Source organism: Clytia hemisphaerica, unplaced genomic scaffold, assembly GCF_902728285.1.
Source record: "Clytia hemisphaerica strain Z4C2 unplaced genomic scaffold, Clytia hemisphaerica genome assembly, whole genome shotgun sequence".
Classification (NCBI taxonomy): domain Eukaryota; kingdom Metazoa; phylum Cnidaria; class Hydrozoa; order Leptothecata; family Clytiidae; genus Clytia; species Clytia hemisphaerica.
This window is the reverse complement of record NW_027103851.1, coordinates 1,114,015-1,136,302: the sequence shown is the minus strand read 5'-3', so window position 1 is coordinate 1,136,302 and position 22,288 is coordinate 1,114,015. Positions and strand designations below refer to the sequence as shown.

The 22,288-nt window shown below is 36.6% G+C and overlaps 1 protein-coding gene across 1 annotated transcript in view; it reads left to right on the top strand.

Moving 5' to 3' along the window:
- Positions 1-22,288, top strand: part of LOC136807702 (uncharacterized) — a 48,203-nt gene that overhangs the window by 14,157 nt on the left and 11,758 nt on the right. Inside the window, exons 3-15 of the mRNA XM_067064302.1 lie at positions 3,101-5,314; positions 5,904-6,172; positions 7,074-7,209; positions 7,585-7,700; positions 9,632-9,769; positions 10,728-10,840; positions 11,177-11,330; positions 12,347-12,454; positions 13,162-13,222; positions 13,583-13,686; positions 14,153-14,488; positions 14,878-15,080; positions 19,115-19,299. Coding sequence (XP_066920403.1) covers positions 3,101-5,314; positions 5,904-6,172; positions 7,074-7,209; positions 7,585-7,700; positions 9,632-9,769; positions 10,728-10,840; positions 11,177-11,330; positions 12,347-12,454; positions 13,162-13,222; positions 13,583-13,686; positions 14,153-14,488; positions 14,878-15,080; positions 19,115-19,299 — 4,137 coding nt within the window. The remainder of the gene's footprint in view (positions 1-3,100; positions 5,315-5,903; positions 6,173-7,073; positions 7,210-7,584; positions 7,701-9,631; positions 9,770-10,727; positions 10,841-11,176; positions 11,331-12,346; positions 12,455-13,161; positions 13,223-13,582; positions 13,687-14,152; positions 14,489-14,877; positions 15,081-19,114; positions 19,300-22,288) is intronic.

The following is a 22,288-nucleotide window of genomic DNA, read 5'->3' as shown; positions in this document are numbered from 1 at the left end:
CCTAACACCAACTTTCTTAAAACATAGTCATGTGGCATATCAAATTATCAGAAATTTTATGCTGATTCCAAACAACATTAGTAGTAGGGGTCAGAAATAAAGCTAAAAAAAGTTATAGCCATATATTGGACCAGATTTTGAGTAAATTGCATAATTCGCAAGAAGTTTGAATAGAATCTTGATTATGACTAATATTTCATGTAGTTAGTAGTTCAACTTTGGCATAATTCTGGTTAATTGAATGTAACTGTTTTCATGATATGAAGACAAAAAATCAAAACAAACACAGAAATAAAAAGTTTTTCAATTGCAAAGAGCATTTCCAACTGCAACATGAGTGGACAGATGAATGTAAAGATTGTAATACCTGTGTTAAGTTTGAGATGTTGGAAAAATAACTTTTGGATGTTCTACCAAATGCCAAGAAAGCGTTGGAATATCTATTCACCACTGAGATGGTCAATACAGGAAAGAATAAGAATTTTGAAAAACTGTTGCAAAGAGTTGTATTGCAATGGATTTTTTGCAATGTTTATCCAAAGAACTATTGAACAGTGGAGCATGATTTTAAAAGATTATTATTACAATTTTATAAATAATTAAAATTAATACATAAATAATTATGAATCATTAAAAAAAAGAAGCACTTCAAAGAAACCAGATGATTACTCTAGGGTACCTAATAGCCAGGGGCTTAAGGGGGGATGATACCTTCCAAAAAAGTGAAGAAGGGGGGATAAGAAATTTTCATTAAAAAGGGGGGATAGCAAGGAGGGGGGATCGGTTGAGAAGGGGGGGCTTACGTATATTGTAGATATTCTTTCCAGCGTTGTTATGAATTTGGTCTGCATGAAAGGAAGTTTTTCTGTTTGAGTAGTCTGAGGGGATTATCGGATCACACTATACACTATATATTTTCGAAAATTTAGCCCAAAACCCTTGGGGGATAGATATTTTTAAAGGTTGGGGGGGTTGCCAAGAAGGGGATCAGACCCTTTCCGCACTATGCCCCCCTCTTATTCCAAACCCCCGGCTATTAGGTACCCGAGAGTACTGGCCTAAGTTTGAGAAATACAGATAGGTTAAATAATTGTTTAACATTGGTAAGATTTCTCTTTGATTATTGAATAGTCCATTGCTAGGGCAAATTCTCTCCTAGGACTGACAGTGATATCCAATTCAATTCTTTGCAATATTTGTTTAGGTATACAAGTTGAGTTTAATCCAGAGACCATGATTATGGCACCTTTAAAGTTTACATTTGCAGGATGCAGAATGAGGAGGCAGAATGGCAAGAGGTTGAGTTCAAGGGGGGGTTATCAAAATGGGTTAAAAATATATTTGAAGGCGCCAGATCAGCTACCAGTATCTCAATGGCAGATCTTAAGAGCATCCTCGGTGAGTTGGAAAGTTTAAAAAAGAGTCTATCAGTGAAACTGGTACAAAACCCTTCTAGTGGGATTTGTTTTTGGTTATTGTAAAATGTCCAGTCATTTTGCCTTATTTTTACACCCAGGTTGTTTCTTGTAGCCTTACTCTTTCTTTTGAACTTTTAAATTAAATTTAGCACCAATCAATGACTGTACCCTACAATGCCTTTTCAAATGAAATGTAAACTTTAAAGGTGCCATCATGGTCTATGGATTGAACTCAACTTGTATACCTAAACGAAAATTACAAAGAATTGAATTGGATATCACTGTCAGTCCTAGGAGAGATTTTGCCCTAGCAATGGACTATTCAATAATCAAAGAGAAATCTTTCCAATAATGTCAAACAATTCTTTAACCTATTTGCTTAAAATCATCTGTTTTTTTGAAGTGCTTCTTTTTTTCAATAATTCATAATTATTTAATAATGTTTTAATATCGTGCTCCGATGTTCGATAGTTCTTTGGATAAACATTGCAAAAAATCCATTGAAATACAACACCCTTTACAACAACACCCTTTTCAACAGCTTTTTCAAAATTCTTATTCTTTCCTGTATTGACCATCTTAGTGGTGAATAGATATTCCAACGCTTTCTTGGCATTTGGTAAAGAACATCCAAAGGTTATCTTTACATTCATTCTGCCCACTCATGTGGCAGTTCGTTATGCTCTTTACAATTGAAAAACTTTTTATTCCTTGATTTTTTTGCAATTTCTGGCTTGATAAAATATATCTTGCTCTTGTTCAAGGTACCTCAGCTTCACACATCCATAATCCTTCTCTCTAAAGAAAACTTAAATAAACCTGAAAATGTCTTCATATCATGAAAACAGTTACATCAATAAACCAGAATTTTGTCAAAGTTTAACTACTAACAACATAAAATGTTAGTCATAATCAAGATTCTATTCGAATTTCTTGCGAATTATGCAATTTACTCAAAATCTGGTCCAAGATATGGTCATAACTTTTTTTAGCTTTATTTCTGACCCCTACTACTAATGTTTTTTGGAATCAGCATAGAATTTCTGATAATTTGATATGCCACATGACTATGTTTTAAGAAAGTTGGTGTTAGGCTATTTTTGGTCCGGGGTCGCGCTGAGTACCCCGCAGAAATGGGGCCCGGGGGGACCCTGAAAAGGGTCCCCGGTCAAAATTTTTGATTTTTTCCTTCTTTTTATATAATTTGGCAGCTTTTGTACATATGCCACTAAATTCTTTCTAATTTTCTTTTTTTAAGTCCCCTCCCTATCAATACCAATGTTTTTTCTGGAGACTTTCTCTTTCATTTATCAAGACTGCAGAATAGCAGTATTAAACCTATTGATTTTTTGGAAGGCTTCATAATAGCCTAACGAAAAGTTGTTCTTCTTTGCCTTCTGTATCTGCAAACTTTTCTCAAAAGAATGATGACTTTAGTTTGAATAAGCATCATTGTTTTCAACAGGATATTGAAAGATTTCTGCCCCTACCCAGCTGGCACACAACGTTGTTTCAACGTTCATCTAACGTTATATGGACGTTGTGAACATTAGATTGACGTCGAAACAACGTTGTAAGAACACACAAAGGATTTTAAAACGATTTTGACATCCTCATGAAAAGCGATCAGTGCTTTATTTTTATCTTGTTAAAATTTCAATTTTTTATATATTTGTTTTCAGGTAAAACCAATGACCACACCCATCAACAACAGCCAACATCTGCAAACAGAAAACATGATGGGTTACGATCGTTCCCAAAACCCATTGCGAAAATACTCGACCGATACATCACATCAATATTACGTGACTTTGTTGAATCATGGTATCTATATCTCGGACCTGATGAGAAAGATTTTTTAGAAGAAACACGAATAGTAATTGAACATATAACGGTTGAATTACACCAGAGCTTAAAGGATCTGAGTCTTCCGAATGTGACTGTCAACCTTATAAACGTCTTTCAAAAACATATCAAAACATTTGACGAATGCCAAGCTATTGTACATAAGAAATATCCGAATTTACGAGAAGAAGATTTTGCGCCGCTGATATCTGAACTTTACGAAGAGGCTGTTGTACCTCACGTTGCGACACAGTCCAAAGGATCTGAATTAGATTATTTAAAAACATTGATTGATATGTTGTTACAAAAGTATGTCCCTGCTGAGACGTTCTCCTGTCTAAGCGGACGGTTTCTATTACGTGAAATTCTAGCCATACAATGCTTAGAACCGTTGGTACAGATTTTTACAGACCCACATTTTGTAAATGAGGTTATTATTGATGTGTTGGAGCCTTCTCTACCGTTACCGGTTATTTTGAAACAATGGGAAGATGCTTATAAGGAAATTGAGAGTGAAGAGCTTGAGAATGACCAGTCAAGAACAATGGAAAATGTCGATATTAGTAGCCCTGAAACGAATTATGAGAGTACTCATGAACATTTAATCAAAGCTAAAACACCTCCCAAGAAAACGTCTGGTAAAGTGCGAAATCGGAAATCACACACACGACCTAAAGCAAAGAAACAATCAAAAAAGATTTTCAATATGAACGATTCGTCAGGGGACGATTCTGATATCGACCAAACGAAGAATATGTTTCGATTCGATAAGCTGGATATGAAAACCTCTTACCCCGTTTATGGTTCAACTAGCGCTAGAGATCATGAGAGAACTAAAAAAGGGAAGCTAGACTTGAAGCTGAGTCAAGGAATTGAGGAAATAGAGCCGATAGATAGTGGCCGGGCTCCCTCTCTAGCTCACAGTGAGCATGATCATGACGTCACTGATTCTCCAGTCAAGGAAAAAGGGGGCTGGGCTGTATGTCCGCCTTCGAGAGATCAGATTTTCAGACATCCAAGTTTTTACGGTATGCCTTTGAAGCAGGACGAGTTAGCAGAGCAATTGAAAGCACGTGTTAGCTCTGTACCTGAATTTTCAGCTGCCATGCTTCGACAAATGTCCACTATAAACTGTATCGATCCTTGTCTTAGAGGAGATCGAACTATAAGTTGCTCGTCCATGGATATGCACATTGAAGGAATGAAAGCTCGAAATTTTACACAATCTATTGACGGGAGTGTGACCATGAATTTTGGACGTAAATCACAAGTACCACCTTCAGTAAACCCGTCCACAACAACCGCGGTCACACCTAAAAGTATTGAAAATAAAAAAGAGGAAGATGAAATAGTCAGAGTGCATAAGAGTGGCGAGGAAGGTGCCTTTTATGAAATAGCGCCTTCGTGTCCAACTTGTATTGAAATGACGTATCTTGCAAGTCCATTCCAGAACGAAAGAGCACAGGTTGTTTTCACTGAGAAAGAACTCAAGGAGCGTGAAAAACGTGAAAACGAACGTCGTAAAACAGTCCGAATCAATATTGGTACGCCAAAATTTTACGAACACGAATGTGGTCTTTATTCTGAACATTTCTGTAACGCTGAAGCTGACACTGAGAGCTATACTGTTGATCCACTAGCTCTTGATAACTCGTTAGCACCTTGCTCAGAACCGATCGATATCTCAGATCATAGTGTCAGTTCAGGGACACTTTTAGCGTCAGGTGAAACGTTTGAAGAAAGTGAGAAAGTTCCTACGGAAGAAGGAGAGTCCTCGTCGTTCGATAATATCTCTGATGTCTCATTCGCAAGCCGCTCTGATTTATCTCTCGATACGAGTCTTGACTACGAGATAGTTCCTACTAGCCGTGTCTCGAAAAACAGGGTTCGTAAATTGAGTCACGCAGCTTCAGTACAGACCTTCAAAACGGCTTTGGAAGGGAGCGTCCTTGACGAACACACGAGATTGAGGAGTTCCAGTTCAAACAGTTTGGATTTAGCGCAACGTAAATCGACCATTGACAAACAGTTTCTTCAATTCTTCAAGAAAGGTATGTTCTTCTTTGTTGGAATATAACGTTGTTTTTAAGATCGATCTAATGTCCATAATGTATCGTCGATATAACTTTAAATTAGCATCGAAATAACGTTTGCGAGTCCAGGATCTCCCTTATTTTTTAAAGATTCAAAAGATCGTCATCGTGACTTCTGACCTGCATTATAATACTCGATTTCTTTTACTTATTACCATTGAGTTTCAAGCCCGAATGGCTAGAGGCGAAATTTTAACCCTTCTCAGGCAAGAGAAATTGAAGCTACTTTCTTCCCATCCAAAAAGCACATAGAACGCGCCATAATCATAACGACGGATTGTATCTAGCGGTTCCTTTGTTTAGGAGGACTACATTTTTTGAAATCTAGCTATAGATTTTAGTTTCAATCCGGTGTTTGTGTAAAAACTACTGGCGGGCGTTCTGAATAGGAAATAAATGGTTTCATTTCCCATCCCACCTCTAGCCCTTCGGGCTTGAAACTCAATGCTTAGTACGTATCTTTTGGTTGTAGCCTGCATACTCTGCTGCTAATGCTTTTAGATCAAACATGCAATTGTTTTCTTTTAAATCTTTACGCTTTATTAAGGTATTCAAAAATTCCCATCCAAGAAGAGAAAGTCAAAGCAAACGACATCACAGCGGAATGAAAAAATACAAAATATTCGTAAGAAAATCCGAGGAAAATTATTGACCAAGAAAGGGAAATTAACAAGAGTGGAGGATGACGAACTGAAGATTGAATCATCGTCTATTTCTACGTCACCGACAAAATTCAACAGTCTTCCCGAATATCCATCATCTATCCATACCCATTGGAGAGATCCTAAGGATCTAGTTGAGGAAGAAGGCCTAGAGGTTAGTCTAATGTTTAACTTTTATTAACAGAAAAAAAAATTTAAAGGGATAATCAGGTGGTTTGGGATATTTGGCATGTGGGATCCTTTCTATTGTCCTGAGCAAAATCTCAAAATATTTTTGCCTAACTATTTTCCCAAGTCGAGATATTTAAGTTACAAGTTTTTGGCTTTTAGGATGAAAACAATAGAATCTCAACGTAAGAACCGTGTAAAAACCGTGTAAGAACCCATTTTCAGAAATTTCAAATTTTGACATCTCGATTTTGGAAAGTTGTAACACAAAAATACTTGGAGGTTTTACTAAAGACCACAGAAGATTTCTGTAATCTAAATATCTCAAACCATCTGATCATCCCTTTAAGTTTGCACTAATTCTTATTTTGTTTACCATTTTTCAACCAATGAAGCCTCTGCTGCCCTTCATTTTACCAACACTTTCAGCTCTTTACTTGAAAAGGGCTTCATCTTTGAACTATGATTGTTAAATTGCTATTGATTTAGTATAAGGCTTTATCCAAATTTTATAGCTGTGTTCTTGTAAAATTGCTCTACTATAAAAGCGTATATTTTGATATTGGGTTTTACAGCTTTTGGTACAATTCTGGACTTAAAAAGCTGATAACTATCAAGTTCTGTTTCCAGCTGTTATACGCAATTTTGTATTTCTTGACCTTTATTATGTTCCTTAAATAATTCGAATCTCACTCAAGCCCTCAGTTGACTAATTCGCATCAAAACTGTGGTCATTGTGAGCATATACGCGTGTTGACAACTCATGCTCCTTAGACAGAAGAAGATTAAAGTAAAATAAAAAATGTTAAATGTTTTGTAAAAACAACGGAAGTTTAGTTTTATATTTCAATTAATGATTGCTGAACTGCCATTTTGATATTATCAAGGTTGAAGAAGAAGAGGAGGTTTTCCAATCCAACATCGATCCATCCATGGTTGTTGATCCCCTCTCCAAAGAGATTGCCGTAACTGACAAAGACCTTCCTATTGACTCCAAGTCTGTCAAGTCTGTTGAATCGAAAGGTATTCGTTTTCTATATTTCTGTATAAGTTGGTAATTTATCGTCGAGCATTTTTCCCTGAAAAAGACTCCAACAATGTTACTTTCTCCTTGATACTCAACAACTTTTTAAGAGAAGAATCAAGGAGTGGAGCAATCCAGGAAATTGCACCCTCTCACATCTTTGAGTAGATAGCTGAAGAAAATAAGTCTTCGGGTCGCCCTCTACTGTGGTCATAAACTTCTTACTTTTACTTCTTACTTCTTACTTTTCTGAAATATAGAATCGATTCAAAAAACGACAAACTCTCAGAAACTTTTTCCATTTTAAAAATCCTTTATTTTTTCGAAATTGTTGAAATCCTTTGCAGTAAAATTACCTGTCGATTTTTCACAAGGTTCCAAAGAAAATGCAATGTTTGCTGGGATGGTTGACCCAACAACCGCTGTGGCTGTCAGTGGGGCGAATGGTGCTCAGGACCCGAGTTATTATATACCTATATTCGAAGGAGAGGTATGTTTTTAATTGTTATCTATTTTCAACTTTACTAGTTTTCTTATTGGATTAAAAGGCTTTATCTTAACATAAGTGTTCCCGTTTCATATCAGACACATATTTCATATCAGGAAAGTGTCTGCCTATTGTTATATTATGCTGATATATAAAAAAAAATGCTTTTCTTTCTCTCCTTTCTCTCTTTCTGATCATCTTGCTCCATATCCGTGTCAATACAATGTGAAAAAGCTTGTAAATTAAAATTGATGTCTAAGCAAACGATATCACTCTTATTTAAAAACAAAACCTTTAACATAATAATCCTAACAATTAATTATACATACACTCGATAAAAATTTCAAAATTGGTCCAAATAATATGTAATCTTTTGTAATTGCTGTGTTCTGTTTTTGAGATTTTTTTTGTTCTTATATATCATGCCACACCCAAGCAAACTACTTACCACATAGTTTCACCCTCCCTCGACGTTTCTTCCCACGTGCTTTTCTTTCTAGTATATGGTCACACCAAAAAAAACTACCTGCCACATAATTCTACCCTCTCTCTAAGAGCTCAATTCTGCAAATTTATTTACACGTGTTTTTGGACCTACCCTGGTGGAGATCTTATAAATGAACCTGTGTTTGTCCGTCCGTCCGTTCGTTCATTCGTTCGTTCATTCGTTCGTTCGTTCGTTCGTTCGTTCGTTCGTTCGTTCGTTCGTTCGTTCGTTCGTTCGTTCGTTCGTTCGTTCGTTCGTTCGTTCGTTCGTTCGTTCGTTCGTTCGTTCGTTCGTTCGTTCGTTCGTTCGTTCGTTCGTTCGTTCGTTCGTTCGTTCGTTCGTTCGTTCGTTCGTTCGTTCGTTCGTTCGTTCGTTCGTTTCGTTCGTTCGTTCGTTCGTTCGTTCGTTCGTTCGTTCGTTCGTTCGTTCGTTCGTTCGTTCGTTCGTTCGTTCGTTCGTTCGTTCGTTCGTTCGTTCGTTCGTTCGTTCGTTCGTTCGTTCGTTCGTTCGTTCGTTCGTTCGTTCGTTCGTTCGTTCGTTCGTTCGTTCGTTCGTTCGTTCGTTCGTTCGTTCGTTCGTTCGTTCGTTCGTTCGTTCGTTCGTTCGTTCGTTCGTTCGTTCGTTCGTTCGTTCGTTTCGTTCGTTACGTTCAACTTTTTCTCAGGATTGAATCATAGGAATCTTTTGATTTTTGGTACAAAGGTGCAAAATGGTGGTGGCCAAAATGTGACGGAGCCCGATTTTCGAAAAAAAAAATTTTTGGGCCAATTTGGGTTAAAAAACGGCTAAAAACGGGTTTTTTAGACTTTGTGAAAAATTGGATCATTAATTTTTTCTGATTTTTTTGTACGAAAGTAGGGTACCATCATAGGTAAAAGATGGCTCAAGCAGATTTTTGCAAAAAAATGCATGTTTATCTATAAGAATCACTATTAATAAGCATACATCAATGTTCTTAGTCAAATTACTCAATTTTTCTATGAGATAGATGTTTTTTTTGCTCACGAGGGCTTACTTTTAGAGAGTATGTGAAAAATCAGAAAAAAAAACAATGATCCAATATTTCACATGAAAGTAGGTAAAAGATGGCTCAAGCAGATTTTTGTGAAAAAAGAATTTTTCAGCTCAAAAAACGCATCTTTATTTATAAGAATCACTATTAATAAGCATACATCAATGTTATTAGCCAAATTACTCAATTTTTTAATGAGATAGAGGTTTTTTTTTTGCTCACGAAGTCTTGAATATGAAAGATTACTTCAAGAGCATGAAATTTTGGTTTCTAAAAGTTTTTTTATAAGAAACAAACAACTAATTTTGATAGATCGTCACTATTTGTGTTCTGAACGATTGTTTAACGGTCATGCTCACGTAGATATCAATTATATTTGTTAAATGCATAACCAGGTAGGTCCATAAAAGTATCGTTTGTTTTTTTTCATTTAAGGTTATTATGCCACACCCAAGTAAACTACCAGCCGCATGGCTGTACCCAATCCAAATGATATCCATCCCGTCAACAGAGGTTGCAACTGAAAAAGGCTGGGAACCAGGCATCAATAAATATACTTTATACGGCATACATGTAAGTTGTTAACAAAATAGCGACCGTAGTGCAGTGGTAGAGCATCCGGCTACAGTTTGCAAGGTTGTGGGTTCAACCCCCAGCCGGGGCATACCAAAGATTCTCAAAATGGTACTTGATGCCTCTCTGCTTGATGCTCAGCAATTATGAGAAGTATCGCCTAACAGAGGTGCCCTCTTCTACCTTCGGGTAGATAGCTATCGAAAGAGGATACTTCGGGTCGCCTCCGACTGCGGTTGCAGACTAAAAAAAGTTTAAAAGGATTAAGATGGCTTGAGATATTTGACAAGCTGATTTCTACTATTTTCCTGAACAGAGCCTCAAAATTTTCTTGCCAAGCCGTTCTCCAAAGTTGTGATATTCAAGTTACAAGTTTTTAACTTTTAGTAAGAAAACAATAGAATTCCAACTCATTTTTAGAAAATTCTCGACTTTGAAAAAATAGTTAAGCAAAAATAATTTAACCTCACACCATCTGATTATCCCTTTTAAATGGTTATGGCCAATGATAGATCTGAGGGATGTTCAAACTTAATGACGGAGGGTATTGCTTTTAGCCATAATCCTAATTAGGTAATTAACAATCTCCGTCATATATTTTGAACCTCCCTCAGATTTGCAACTGGGGATTTTTTTGTCACTTGAATTTTTTGTTCTGGACCCTGGGCTCGAGTATCTTCACGGTTGTAGACTTTTGGACAGCACAGAGACAACATTTGTTTAAATATTTTGGGTTTAAGCAATCTAACTACTCTTAAGTTCCAAATAAACGCCCCCCCTCCGCTTGTTAACTTTTCAAAAATTTTCCGGACCTATAAGCTGAAAAGTCGCACTTCGTAATTCAAATGGTTTTCTAATTTGATAAAAGTTTTCGCTGCCTTGAAAATCGAATTGGAGAGTGTCAACTGTACTCACAAATTAAGGCCAAAGGTTTTACGAACCTTTTGTTTTATTTCAGTACGATATTCGTATATGGCCTGATCAATACCAAAAGCAACTTGTTAGTAATACCAACTCCGAAAATAAAGAAGAATCTGTCCCATTGATTAGGGAGATAAAAAGGCGATACAGGTTAGTACCAATTCTAAAAATAAAGAAAGACCTGTTCCATTGATTAGGGAGATAAAAAGGCGATACAGGTTAGTACCAATTCTAAAAATAAAGAAGGACCTGTTCCATTTATTAGGGAGATAAAAAAGACGATACATGTTTGAAGTGTTCTCAGTAAAAAGCAATGCTTGTAAAAAGTGTATAACAAACCGAACTCTGCGTTATTCTTTCAGTGAATGAAAAAGAGATTGGCACAGGCTAAATAAGAGCAAACTTGGAGGTCTTACCATAGAGAAAATCTACTTTCCGTATAAAACCATTACATCATGAATATTAAAATAAATTCATATTTTTCAGGGAGTTTTTGTTTCTTCACAACCGCCTCACTCATCGATTATCGAAAGACATGAAAGGCATTCTACGCCCTAACCGACGTTACGCCATGCCATTCGGGCGTATGGATCCTGACGTTATTGAAGGGCGGAGGAAAATACTTGAAACTTATCTCGTTGTAAGTTTAACTTTTTCTTAATTAATAAATATATTCTTTAGGTTTAATCTCATGGTTGATTGAAATTCGATTGACCTTTTTGTTTACGTTAATTTGTAATATCCCGCGAACTTGTAATCTCCCTCCTAGCTTTTGTAATTTCCCTCCAAGATTTTGTAATTTCCCGCAAAAGTGAAATTTCCATCGTTTGGAAATTCATCATCTTTTTCGAATTTCTTACTAACTCCGAAGGCTTAAGTAAATGGAATGCTATCTAATTAAAACTCAATTCGCGTTTCTATAACTTTTTTGAGACCTCTTTTTAAAGTTTCAGATTAATTTCAAGTGTTAAATTGACGTCTTTCAGAATTGTTAGAATTTCAATCCAAACCATGAGATTAACCAGGAATCCCATGCTTGTTTTCGTGAAATTCTGGATAAATTACCCTCGGTCAAATTTCGAAATGTTTTAAATTTCCCTCGTTGCACTCGGGAAATTTCAAAAAATTTCAAAATTGACCTCGGGAAATTTATCCCGAATTTCCCTCATAACTATGAGATTACTAGTACAAATGTTAAGCACCCCCACCAGAAACTTAGCGAGCTTTTATGTATCTTTGTTTTTCTGCGACAGAGACGGTAAACCAACACATTCACTGTCCCTCGATTTTGCGGGTCAAAACTGCGGGTTCTTCCAAATTGCTTCAGTTACTTTGCTGTCCTCAAAAGTACAAAAGCATAAACTCGCTATTTTAGTTGTTTCAACTGGTTTCAATGTTCATCTGACGTTAAATTTGATGGACGATAAAATGCTAAATTTATTTCTTGAATAAAGTTTTGTGTAGCATCACGCAAATGTTGAAACTTGGGCTATTCATGAGGCTATTCTCAGCCATTTAAATGGATAGTTTTCATGGAAGTTGTGTCTAAAACAGCCTTATCTCGAAGTTTTTTCATCGAAATTCAGCATGGTCTTTCGCTTTCCTTTATAATGCCTGTGTGTATTGATCATCATTTGTGTTTCAATCATTCCATAGAGTCTTGTTTCACGTCCTGAATTATGCAACAGTCGCGAATTCAAAGATTTTCTCGGTTCAGAAGAGTATGATGACGTCATCTCACTCAAAAACAAGAAGAAAAAGCAGGTCGGTGTATATACCTATTTCTCCGAAAGTGAATCGTCCTTGCCTTCCATTCGGGAGGTCCGACTTCAATTACCCCATCATACTACAGCTTACTTGACAAGTGAACGTACCTTCATCCAGGTCAACCCTATACCATGTGAGGGGAATTGGGTACCACTATCTGATACAAGAGAGTGGGCGATATGCTAGACATTGTGGTGTGTGGTGTCACTCATCCCGTTCCACGCCTGTGACGAGCTATATGCTCTCCCGCGTACTTTGAGTGTCATCACTATGCATCGTGGTATCTTTCTGTCGCGTGTACTGAACTGGCAATGTCTGGACAGCGTTCAGCGCTCCTATTTGAAAAAGGAGGAATTTATGATATTCATGATGTAATGTTTTCTACGGAAATACCCCGGTTTGAGCCAATAGCGGCAGATTTAAACTAGACAAAAGTTGTATAAAATTTGCCACTTCTGGCAAAAACCGGGGTCTTTCCGTAAAAAACATTACATCATGAATATCATGAATGTTGCAGAATGGCTCTGGTTCCTTTAGTAAGTGTAGGTGTAAAGTGTAGGTCCTATTAGGCCTCATTTTTTTCTTTCCGTACTGTTCGATCTTTGACCAATCATTCATTTAGATACAACTGAGAAGCTGAAGTTTTATTTGACGCATTATATAAAACAAATTAATGAACCGTTTTTCACTTTCTATCTGTCTAGGTTTACAAAAGCAAAGCGAAACGGATCGTTTCCGAAGTGAAACAAGAACACGCCCTCCATGGTAAGTTTTCAAGGCATAACGTTTATGCACGCAAGATAAGGCTCTAAAAGTATACTTGCTCTCGGGTACCTAATAAGCGTCCCCACCGCTAATTAATTTTTCGAAAATTTTTCACCCAGCACATTTTATTCCCCCTTATTGAAATTTGAGAGTTTTTCCACTTATTCCAAACCCTCCGTTTATTAGATACCTGAGAGTACTTCTTCTTGTTTTTTGATTTTTCTGACGAGACTTTTTCTTTCATATGTGTTTCTCTTATATGGGAGTTTCAAATGAAAATGTATACGGCCTATTTTACACCACGGTCCTTCGATGAAGCTGTTTTTTAGTTCCATCGTCAATTTTTTTCTTCTGTTATAGTTGGACAAAAAGAGACAGTGGATCGACTCGGGATGAATTCACCTTATTTCATACACGGCTATGTTGTTCCCCGGATGTTTGGTTACGCCGAAGATGACGCTGTGGTATTTTTTCTTAATATTACAATCGACTCTCTCTAATTCGAACTCTGACGGGGAATCGTATTTGTTCGAATTACAGAGAGATATATCAGCGCATTTTAAAAGGGTTTCTCTCTGATGGGAACTGAGAGTTAGTAAGAAATGTAAAAAGATTCGAAAAATAGAAGTTCGAATAAGCGAGAGGCGATTGTCTTTATCAAATGATCTGATCGACTAAACCTTACGTAAATTTGGCAAACTAATCAATCAATGAGTTAATTCTCCTTTGATTAAAAGTAATTTTTTTGTCGGAGAAAATCATAAGACGACTAATTCAAATATATCAGAAAGTCAGGAATTTAATAATGGAAGAGACAAATTATTGGTTTACAAACTCATATTATCGACCCCCAGTCAAAAAAAAACGATTTGCTAGTTAATCGTAAAAGATCGATCGTCTGTTAAGTGTTTCAATTATTCTTTTTTACAGGACAAACATTCTAAGCTCGTCCTATCACATTTCGTCTTAAACTATCCTCTATTCAAAAACCACAAACACCACCCATCAGTCAGATATGAGTCCGCCCAAGCGCCCACCTACTTCCAAACGTCACCCGCAGTTAATTGTTCACTCGACAACTCAGGCCGCACGACTCCTGAGCCGTCACATCCGCTGGGCCCTCGCACCGACGGAGACGGCGCTGAAGTGCCAGATCTGATACACTCGGAAACCGTATTGAAAGCTAACCTGATCAATGAAAAAGGAGCTGATCCAAAGAGACAACATGGTGCCATAAATCCATCAATCGCTGCTAAATTTTCAGAGGTATTCATTCGACTTTGAGCTCATAGATCCCTCTCCAACATACTGAACACTACAATACAATATTTCTATCCACCGAAGCCGAATGCTCTACTTAGATACTACAACTAAGTAAGTAGAGTATTAGGCTTCGGTGCATAGAGTCGAGTCTGAACAAAGATTTCGAAATTATATCTTGACACCTCTTTATTAATTTTTTTCGATTATTTATAAAGAAAAGGAACAATCCAGGGTAATGGATTTTTTAATATCCACTCCGAATTCGGTCGCAAAACTTACTCTTAGATGATAATAGGTTCAGATACCGAACCTTTTCATGTCTTGTAACAAATTATAGCATAATTCTTGTTTCATTTATCATTTTCACTCTCATTTTCCGCTTCATCCTTCAGGAACTAGCCGCTAAGCTGCACCAAGAAAGAGAGGAGTTAGCCTCTAGGATTGCACATGAGAAAAGTTTATACCAATCGTCATGGCCTTTGACTGATGCTGTTTTGGCGATCGCATGTCAGATATTGAGAGGCTACAAGTCATGGTTGAGCTTTGAGAGAGTTCAACAGGCTATTTTGTTTAGCCTGGGTGGTGTTATTGAATGGTAAGAGAAAAGCTTTTTGAATGAAAAATTTGTCATCATTTTTTTCACACTCGTTATGTTTTCTTGCAGGATTTTGAAATATTTTGACAAGATTGTTCACTAATTATGAATACGTTATTCCAATCCTGGTACGTGTTTATTTTTGTGAACAATTGATTTTCTCTCGAAAGGCAATAATGGTCGTTGATGACTTTTTCTAGGAGGTAATCTTCGTAGGGAGGAATTCAACGCAATGAGATAACTTTTCTATTATACACAAATTCGTGTAGATTGTAGTCTGGAGATCCATGTTATATTTTCTTATTTTTCTTATACTTTATTATGGGCTGAGAGTTTGGATTTCCCAGATCCTAATAACGGTTGAAAACATAACCAATCAAATTTTGTTATTCTTTTACTGGTTACACTTTCTTAGAGAAAGCGCAAGTTCCGAAATTTGGTTTTTATTTTAGTAAGTGAGGACATCGCTTCATTCGAATTTCCCACTGTAAATTTTTTGAGGCAGAAATCTGCCTCATCAGATTATAAAAGTAAAGGACGGGTCTCCTGTCTATGTAGATTCATGAAGAGGTCACAAGAAAATGTCAAATAAAGCTCTGATTGGCCGAGATTACCTCTTATCATGGGCATTTTGAAAATGATATATTTACGTGTGCAATTTTCAGCCAATCAGAGCTTTTACTCGACATTTTTTGTTTTGTGATTTTTTGGACCTACCCCGGTGGAGGTCCTATAAATTAACCTATGTTTGTTCGTCCGTTCGTCCGTTCGTCCGTCCGTTCGTCTGTTACCAACTTTTCTCAGGATTGAATCATAGGAATCTTTTGATTTTTGGTATAAAGGTGCAAAATGGTGGTGGCCAAAATGTGACGGAGCCCGATTTTCGAAAAAACTAGCCGTATTGTATAAGGGTTGCGAAGCGATCCAGACTCCACCTCAATTCGCAAGTTGCTAGCAAAATAAGAGACACTCTAAAAATCCCTCTAATTAATAAAGCCGCTATAGAGACAGGGTCGTAAGAGCCTTAATGCCCCAAACACACCACATAATCCACGGTGGCATAACACCTGCCGCCCGCCCGCGCATCGCTCTCGTTTTCCTTCTAGTTATTCTAGTGTAAATGGTGCCTTAATAAAATCGTACGATATTCGTCGAACAATCGAACATTTTTATTCGAATCACGAATCGTCTGTCGATATCATCAAAACATAAAAATAAAACAAAAACAAAAATGTACAAAAATGGCTTGTTGGTTCTTGGGCAGTTTTGATTTATTTCTTGACAAATTCGACAAATTTGATTATCTCCGTACTTCTTTATCATAGAATATCCACTTGGCTTTGCAAGGTAAGTTTCGTTCACTAAAAGAGCACTCCTCCCGCCCGTCCACGCGACTTGCAAAAACCTCTCATTAATTGACCTTATTTGATACTTGATACTTGCTGTTAAAAGTCAAGGGATGATGAGGATCCTTTCTGTCAACGTTCAAACTAATTTTTTTCCATTTAACAGCAGAATAAACATTTAAAACCAAAGAACCACTGATTAGATTGCTTAGATGCATGCCGCCCGCGCGGCAATTTGATCAACTTCAGATTTTAAGTCCGTGTTTCGGCTTCCGGTAATTTTGTTGCTGTTACACTGTTAGGGTACACCATTTTAAAACGGCATTTTTCGCAGTCCTAGCTACCAAATCGAGAAAGTTTTCGTGGCTTCAAGCCAAACCATTCAAGGTCATTTTGATAAAAGCATCGGTTTGAAGATGTGATTTATATAGCAAATTTTATAGCAATTTTTTGCTTGGGATAGAAGTTAAAGGTACGTGCACATAGCAAAACTGCTTCGCTCATAAATTCGCTTCGCAAAAATTTGGGGGGCAAATTTGGCCCAAAAAATGGCTAAAAAACGGGTTTTTTGGACCTACCCCGGTGGGCTGTAGGTCCTATAAATTAACCTCTGTTCGTTCGTTCGTCCGTTCGTCCGTTCGTCCGTTCGTCCGTTCGTTACTAGCTTTTCTCGGGATTGGCTCATTAGTTTTTCCTAATTTTTGGCACAAAGATGCAAAATGGTAATGCCCAAAATGTGACGGAGCCCGATTTTCGAAAAAAATTCATTTCCGGCCGAAAATGCCGGAAATATGCCGGAAAAACCGGTTTTTTGGCATTTTCTCGAGATTTCATCATTAGTTTTTTCTGATTTTTTGCACAAAGATGCGTATTAACAATGTCTAAAACATGGCCTAGTCCGATTTTTGAGAAAAATTCTATTCCGGCTGAAAATGCCGGAAATATCCCGGAAATCGCCGTTTTTGCAGATTTTCATCGGACTTTTTCCTTATATTTCGTTGTTTTTTTCACACAAAAACATTATTGATAGCAATGCCCACCATCAAGCATGGTTTAATTGTCAATAAAAGTGATTTTTGAAGCCGGAACTTTCTAAAAATCGCCGGAACAGCCTATTTTCGCCGGAAAAACGGTATTTCTTGAATTTCTCGAGCTGTACTTTATATTTTTTCATGAAATTTTGCACACTGATGCAAAATGACAATACCTAAAATGTGACGGAGCCCGATTTTCGAAAAATAGTTTTTCCCGGCCGAAAATGCCAGAAATATGCCGGAAAACCGTTTTTTTTTACATTTTCTCGAATTTTCATCCTTAGCTTTTTCTGATTTTTTGCAGAAAGATGCGTATTTGCAATGCTCAAAACATGGCCGAGTTCGATTTTTGAGAAAAAAAATTTTTCCGGTTGAAAATGCCGGAAATCGCCGTCTTTGCAGATTTTCATTATATGTTTTCCTTGTATTTCTATGTTCTTCACACAAAAACATTATTGATAACAATGCTCACCATCAAGCATGATTCAATTGTCAATAAAACTGATTTTTGCGACCAGAACTTTCTATTAATTTTTCCCTACAACCCTTCCCTCTCCCCCCATCAACAATCAATGATGAATTTATTGCGTTATGCATTTTCGCTAAACGATATATTTTCTGACTGATTTTTTTCTCCTCGCATTGCTATCTAACTTTCATCATCAGGTAGGTCCATTCAGCATCTAGCTTGTTGTACTTTGTGAAAAATTGGATCATTAATTTTTTCTGAATTTTTGCATGAAAGTAGGGTACCATCATAGGTAAAAGATGGCTCAAGCAGATTTTTGCAAAAAAATTTTGTTGGCTCAAAAACGCATGTTTATCTATAAGAATCACTATTAATAAGCATACATCAATGTTCTTAGTCAAATTACTCAATTTTTTTATGAGATGTTTTTTTTGCTCATGAGGGCTGAATATGAGTGTTTAGACACGAAATTTTGGTTGCTTGGCGTGTTTTTATAGAAAAACTGGCTAAATTCAATATTTTTTTATAAGCACATTATCAATTACTTAGGTATTAGCTTTTCTCGAGATTGGCTCTTTCATTCTTTATGATTTTTGCACAAAGATGCATAATTATAAACCCTCGAATGTGACGGACCCTGATATTTGAAAAAAAAATGTTTTTGGGCAAATTATTTGGGCCAAAAAACGGCTAAAAAAGGTTTTTGGACTTTGTGAAATATTGGATCATTGTTTTTTTCTGAATTTTTGCATGAAAGTAGGTAAAAGATGGCTCAAGCAGATTTTTGTAAAAAAAGAATTTTTTAGCTCAAAAAACGCATGTTTATCTATAAGAATCACTATTAATAAGGATACATCAATGTTCTTAGCGACATTACTCAATTTTTTGATGAGATAGATGTATTTCTTGCTCACGAAGTCTTGAATATGAAAGAATATTTCAAGGGCATGAAATTTTGGTTTCTAAACGTTTTTTTTATAAGAAACAAACGACTAATTTTGACAGATCGTCACTATTTGTGTTCTGAATGATTGTTTAACGGTCATGCTCACGTAGATATCAATTATATGTGTTAAATGCATAACCAGGTAGGTCCATAAAAGTATCACTTGTTTATATATGAATCTGCTAATAGGAAATTTGTGTATTTTAAAGTCTTAAACGCTCATTTTTCTCAATTTTCAGGTTGATCAATCGCGAGCTTGACGAAGCAGTAATGAAAGAACGATGTTATAAATACTTGAACGATCTTTACAATGTCATATGGGATGAGCATGATGTTTTGAGAAGTGAAAAACCCAAACCTACTACTGAAGAAAAAAGAAATACGAAAGAGAAATGTCTGCAAAGATTGATGGATTTTATACCATGTAAGTTTACACTTTATACTTTATTGAGGAGGAAAAATCTGAAACCTACTTCTAAAGTTTAAGAGGAATATTATAGAGAAATATTTGCAGAGATCGATGGACGTCTCAGCCCTATGCACTCATTATTAATGATGTTAGCCAAGGGTCGATAAGCCGTTACGCCAAGTTCAAAAAGTATTCATCGGTCTCTGGACCCTGCCGGGTTTGTGATTTAAAGTCTGTTCAAAATAAAATTTGCAGTCCGCACATTTTATAGCACTTGAAAGAAAAAAAGATAAAATTAAAAGTAAGACCTCGTTGGAAAGCTAATCTTAAGTGGATGATTTTGTGAATTTAAAGCCATATTTCTATCCAAATAAATTTGTGATATATCATGCGTTGAATTAAAAAAAAAATGCAGGGGCTTCTTCGATTCGAACGTCAAATCCTATTTTTCGCGCTCAATCTTAGATGAAAATGAAACCTAAACATTGAATTTAAACAACAACGCAGTACTGCTTTTTCGAAAGACAATAAGATTTTTTGTCTTAAAACTGCACAAAATCCCTCTTTCATACTCGAATCAACCCCCTGAAAAACCATTCGAAATTGCAGCTTTGCTACCATCTTGCGTTACACACATTACTTTACACTCATTTAGTATATTACTAGCCGTCACCCAGCGTCGCATCCGCCGAGGAGTAGATAAGCTGAAAGCATCATAAGCCCTTTGGATAGTAAAGGGAAAACTATGGACTGATTTAATCCCAAGAACGAAAAATTGCCAATTAAGACCGATCAAAACTCGAAAAATCCCAAAACTCATGTTTGGTGACGTCATTTGAGCCCTAAATGACGTCATCGAAAGGTTAATAAACTTTTCACTTCACCGAAAGTATTTCTTCATTGACTCAAAAGATTCTCTTGATGATTTCCGATCCAATGAGGGGTCAAACATTGCTTAAATCCTTCTAAAACTCTAGATATTGTATTTTTCTGGTTTTGATGACGTCATATATTTGATGTCGAATATATTGAATTTTGAAAGTCTCTATAACCACTCTTACCCCTCCTAACTTATTCTCCATTAAATTTCTGATCCAATGAGGGGTCAACAATCTCCCAACCCCTATCCAATCTCGAGATATCCCATTTTACTTGTTTTGATGACGTCATCAAGTGAAAACACCTAAAAATTCAGCCAAATTTCAAAGTCACTTTCAAGCCTCATAACCCCTACCATTTTATTCCCCATAGAATTCTCGATCCAATGAGAAGTCAACGACCTCCCAACTCCTTCTCAAACTCGAGATATCGCATGAGATACCTGTGACGTCATTGGGTCCCTTTACCCCTAATGTTGTCAACGGTCAAACGCCATCTCTTTGATAAGATTTTACCTGGAGATAAGTTTATGTTTTGATTTACGGTAAACAAACAAAAAATTACATATCTGCGTTGTCTGAAGAACCTGGAGAGGGAACAAAGATGTGAAAATATTATAGTAAAAATTTTATCATATTTTCTCCCAAAACAAATAAGAAATTACAAAGAGACTTGTCAATAAATCCTCTCCAGACGAAAGAAGACGGTGTACAAGTAACAAATTATAAATTACAAGTGAATAAAAAAGCAAGAAAAATTACGTTCAATATAATCAACACTCTGTAAAAGACCCTTTTTAAATATTTTTTAGAATATAGACAATTCTAAACTTCAAATCGTTATATTTCTGGCTCTTGAAGCCCTAGAAGGCTTGTTTGATTGCACAGAACCTTTTTTATTAGAACTTCTTCGGCACCGCAGATCTTAAGTTTGTCAATTGACATTTTCGGCTATGCCTTCTTATATGCACTTAACTCGTCCTTACGTGCCCTTCTCAAATTGAAAAATTGACCCAGTGAAAGTTCAATGAAAGCTTGCTTTTCAGAGTCTCCTGTGACCTACATTTGGTTTTAAAATACTAATTTAAAATACTAATAAATTGTGTACAAGGAGACGTAGAATTTCATAGAGCTTCAAAAAAAGCACTAACAAAATCTAATCGGTAACGAACGTGTAATAGGATTAGTTACCATAAACATATATAACACAATCAGTAAAAGTTTCTATATACGTCGCACTTTCATTTCGACGAAGGTCGGTTGAATTTTTTTATTCCAATCCCACGTGATTTCACCATCCTTTTTAGTGAACTTGTACTGACCTGTTAACAGCGTTAAGTAGCAAAAGTTATACCACCAACCAACTTTACCATGCAAATGTGAGCATTGTTTAGAATGCCTATCATTGTCAGAATCATAAGTTGAAAATTTCATACCATTGTGATGTGTAAAGATATTGGGATTTGTCACATTTCCTGTCGCACCGGTCAGGGTCAATTGATATTTGGTTCCCTCGCTTCCAACTGCGAACGTATCGTAAAGTGCATGCACAGAAACACGGGGTTTTCCTTTGATCTTCATGTCGATCAAAAGTTGGGATTTCCTCGGAGCCATTTCAGGTTTAGTTAGATCATGCATATTTTCATTACCAACCCAAAATTCTCCTTCTAAACGACCGAAACCAAGTTTGTAGTCATGCCAATTTCGTGCGAAATCGACGAAACCATCAACTCGACGCAAAAGCACGGTCCAACCACCACCTTGAGTTTTTTGGTCACAGCGAACGCTCAGTTGATTGAAGTGTGGACTTGATAGCCTATACAAACCATTCTTAGAGTATCCAGCTTGTAAAAAGGCTTTGCAATCTTGCATTGGAATGACATCTCTACAATCACATAATCTGCTGTTCTTCATTGGTTTGCACGGAACGCAAGGACCGGAAATCAGCTTCCGGATCTTTTGAACGAGTCTATTACATGCTGTTCCGTAGACTGAATCCAAAGCCATGTATTGGAGGAACAGAACCAGGACAAAACTTGACTTGAAGTTCATTTCTGCTCTCCTATTCTGTTCAATTGTTGTTGTCAAAATTTGAGTGATGTTAAATTTCTTATCCACCCTCCTTT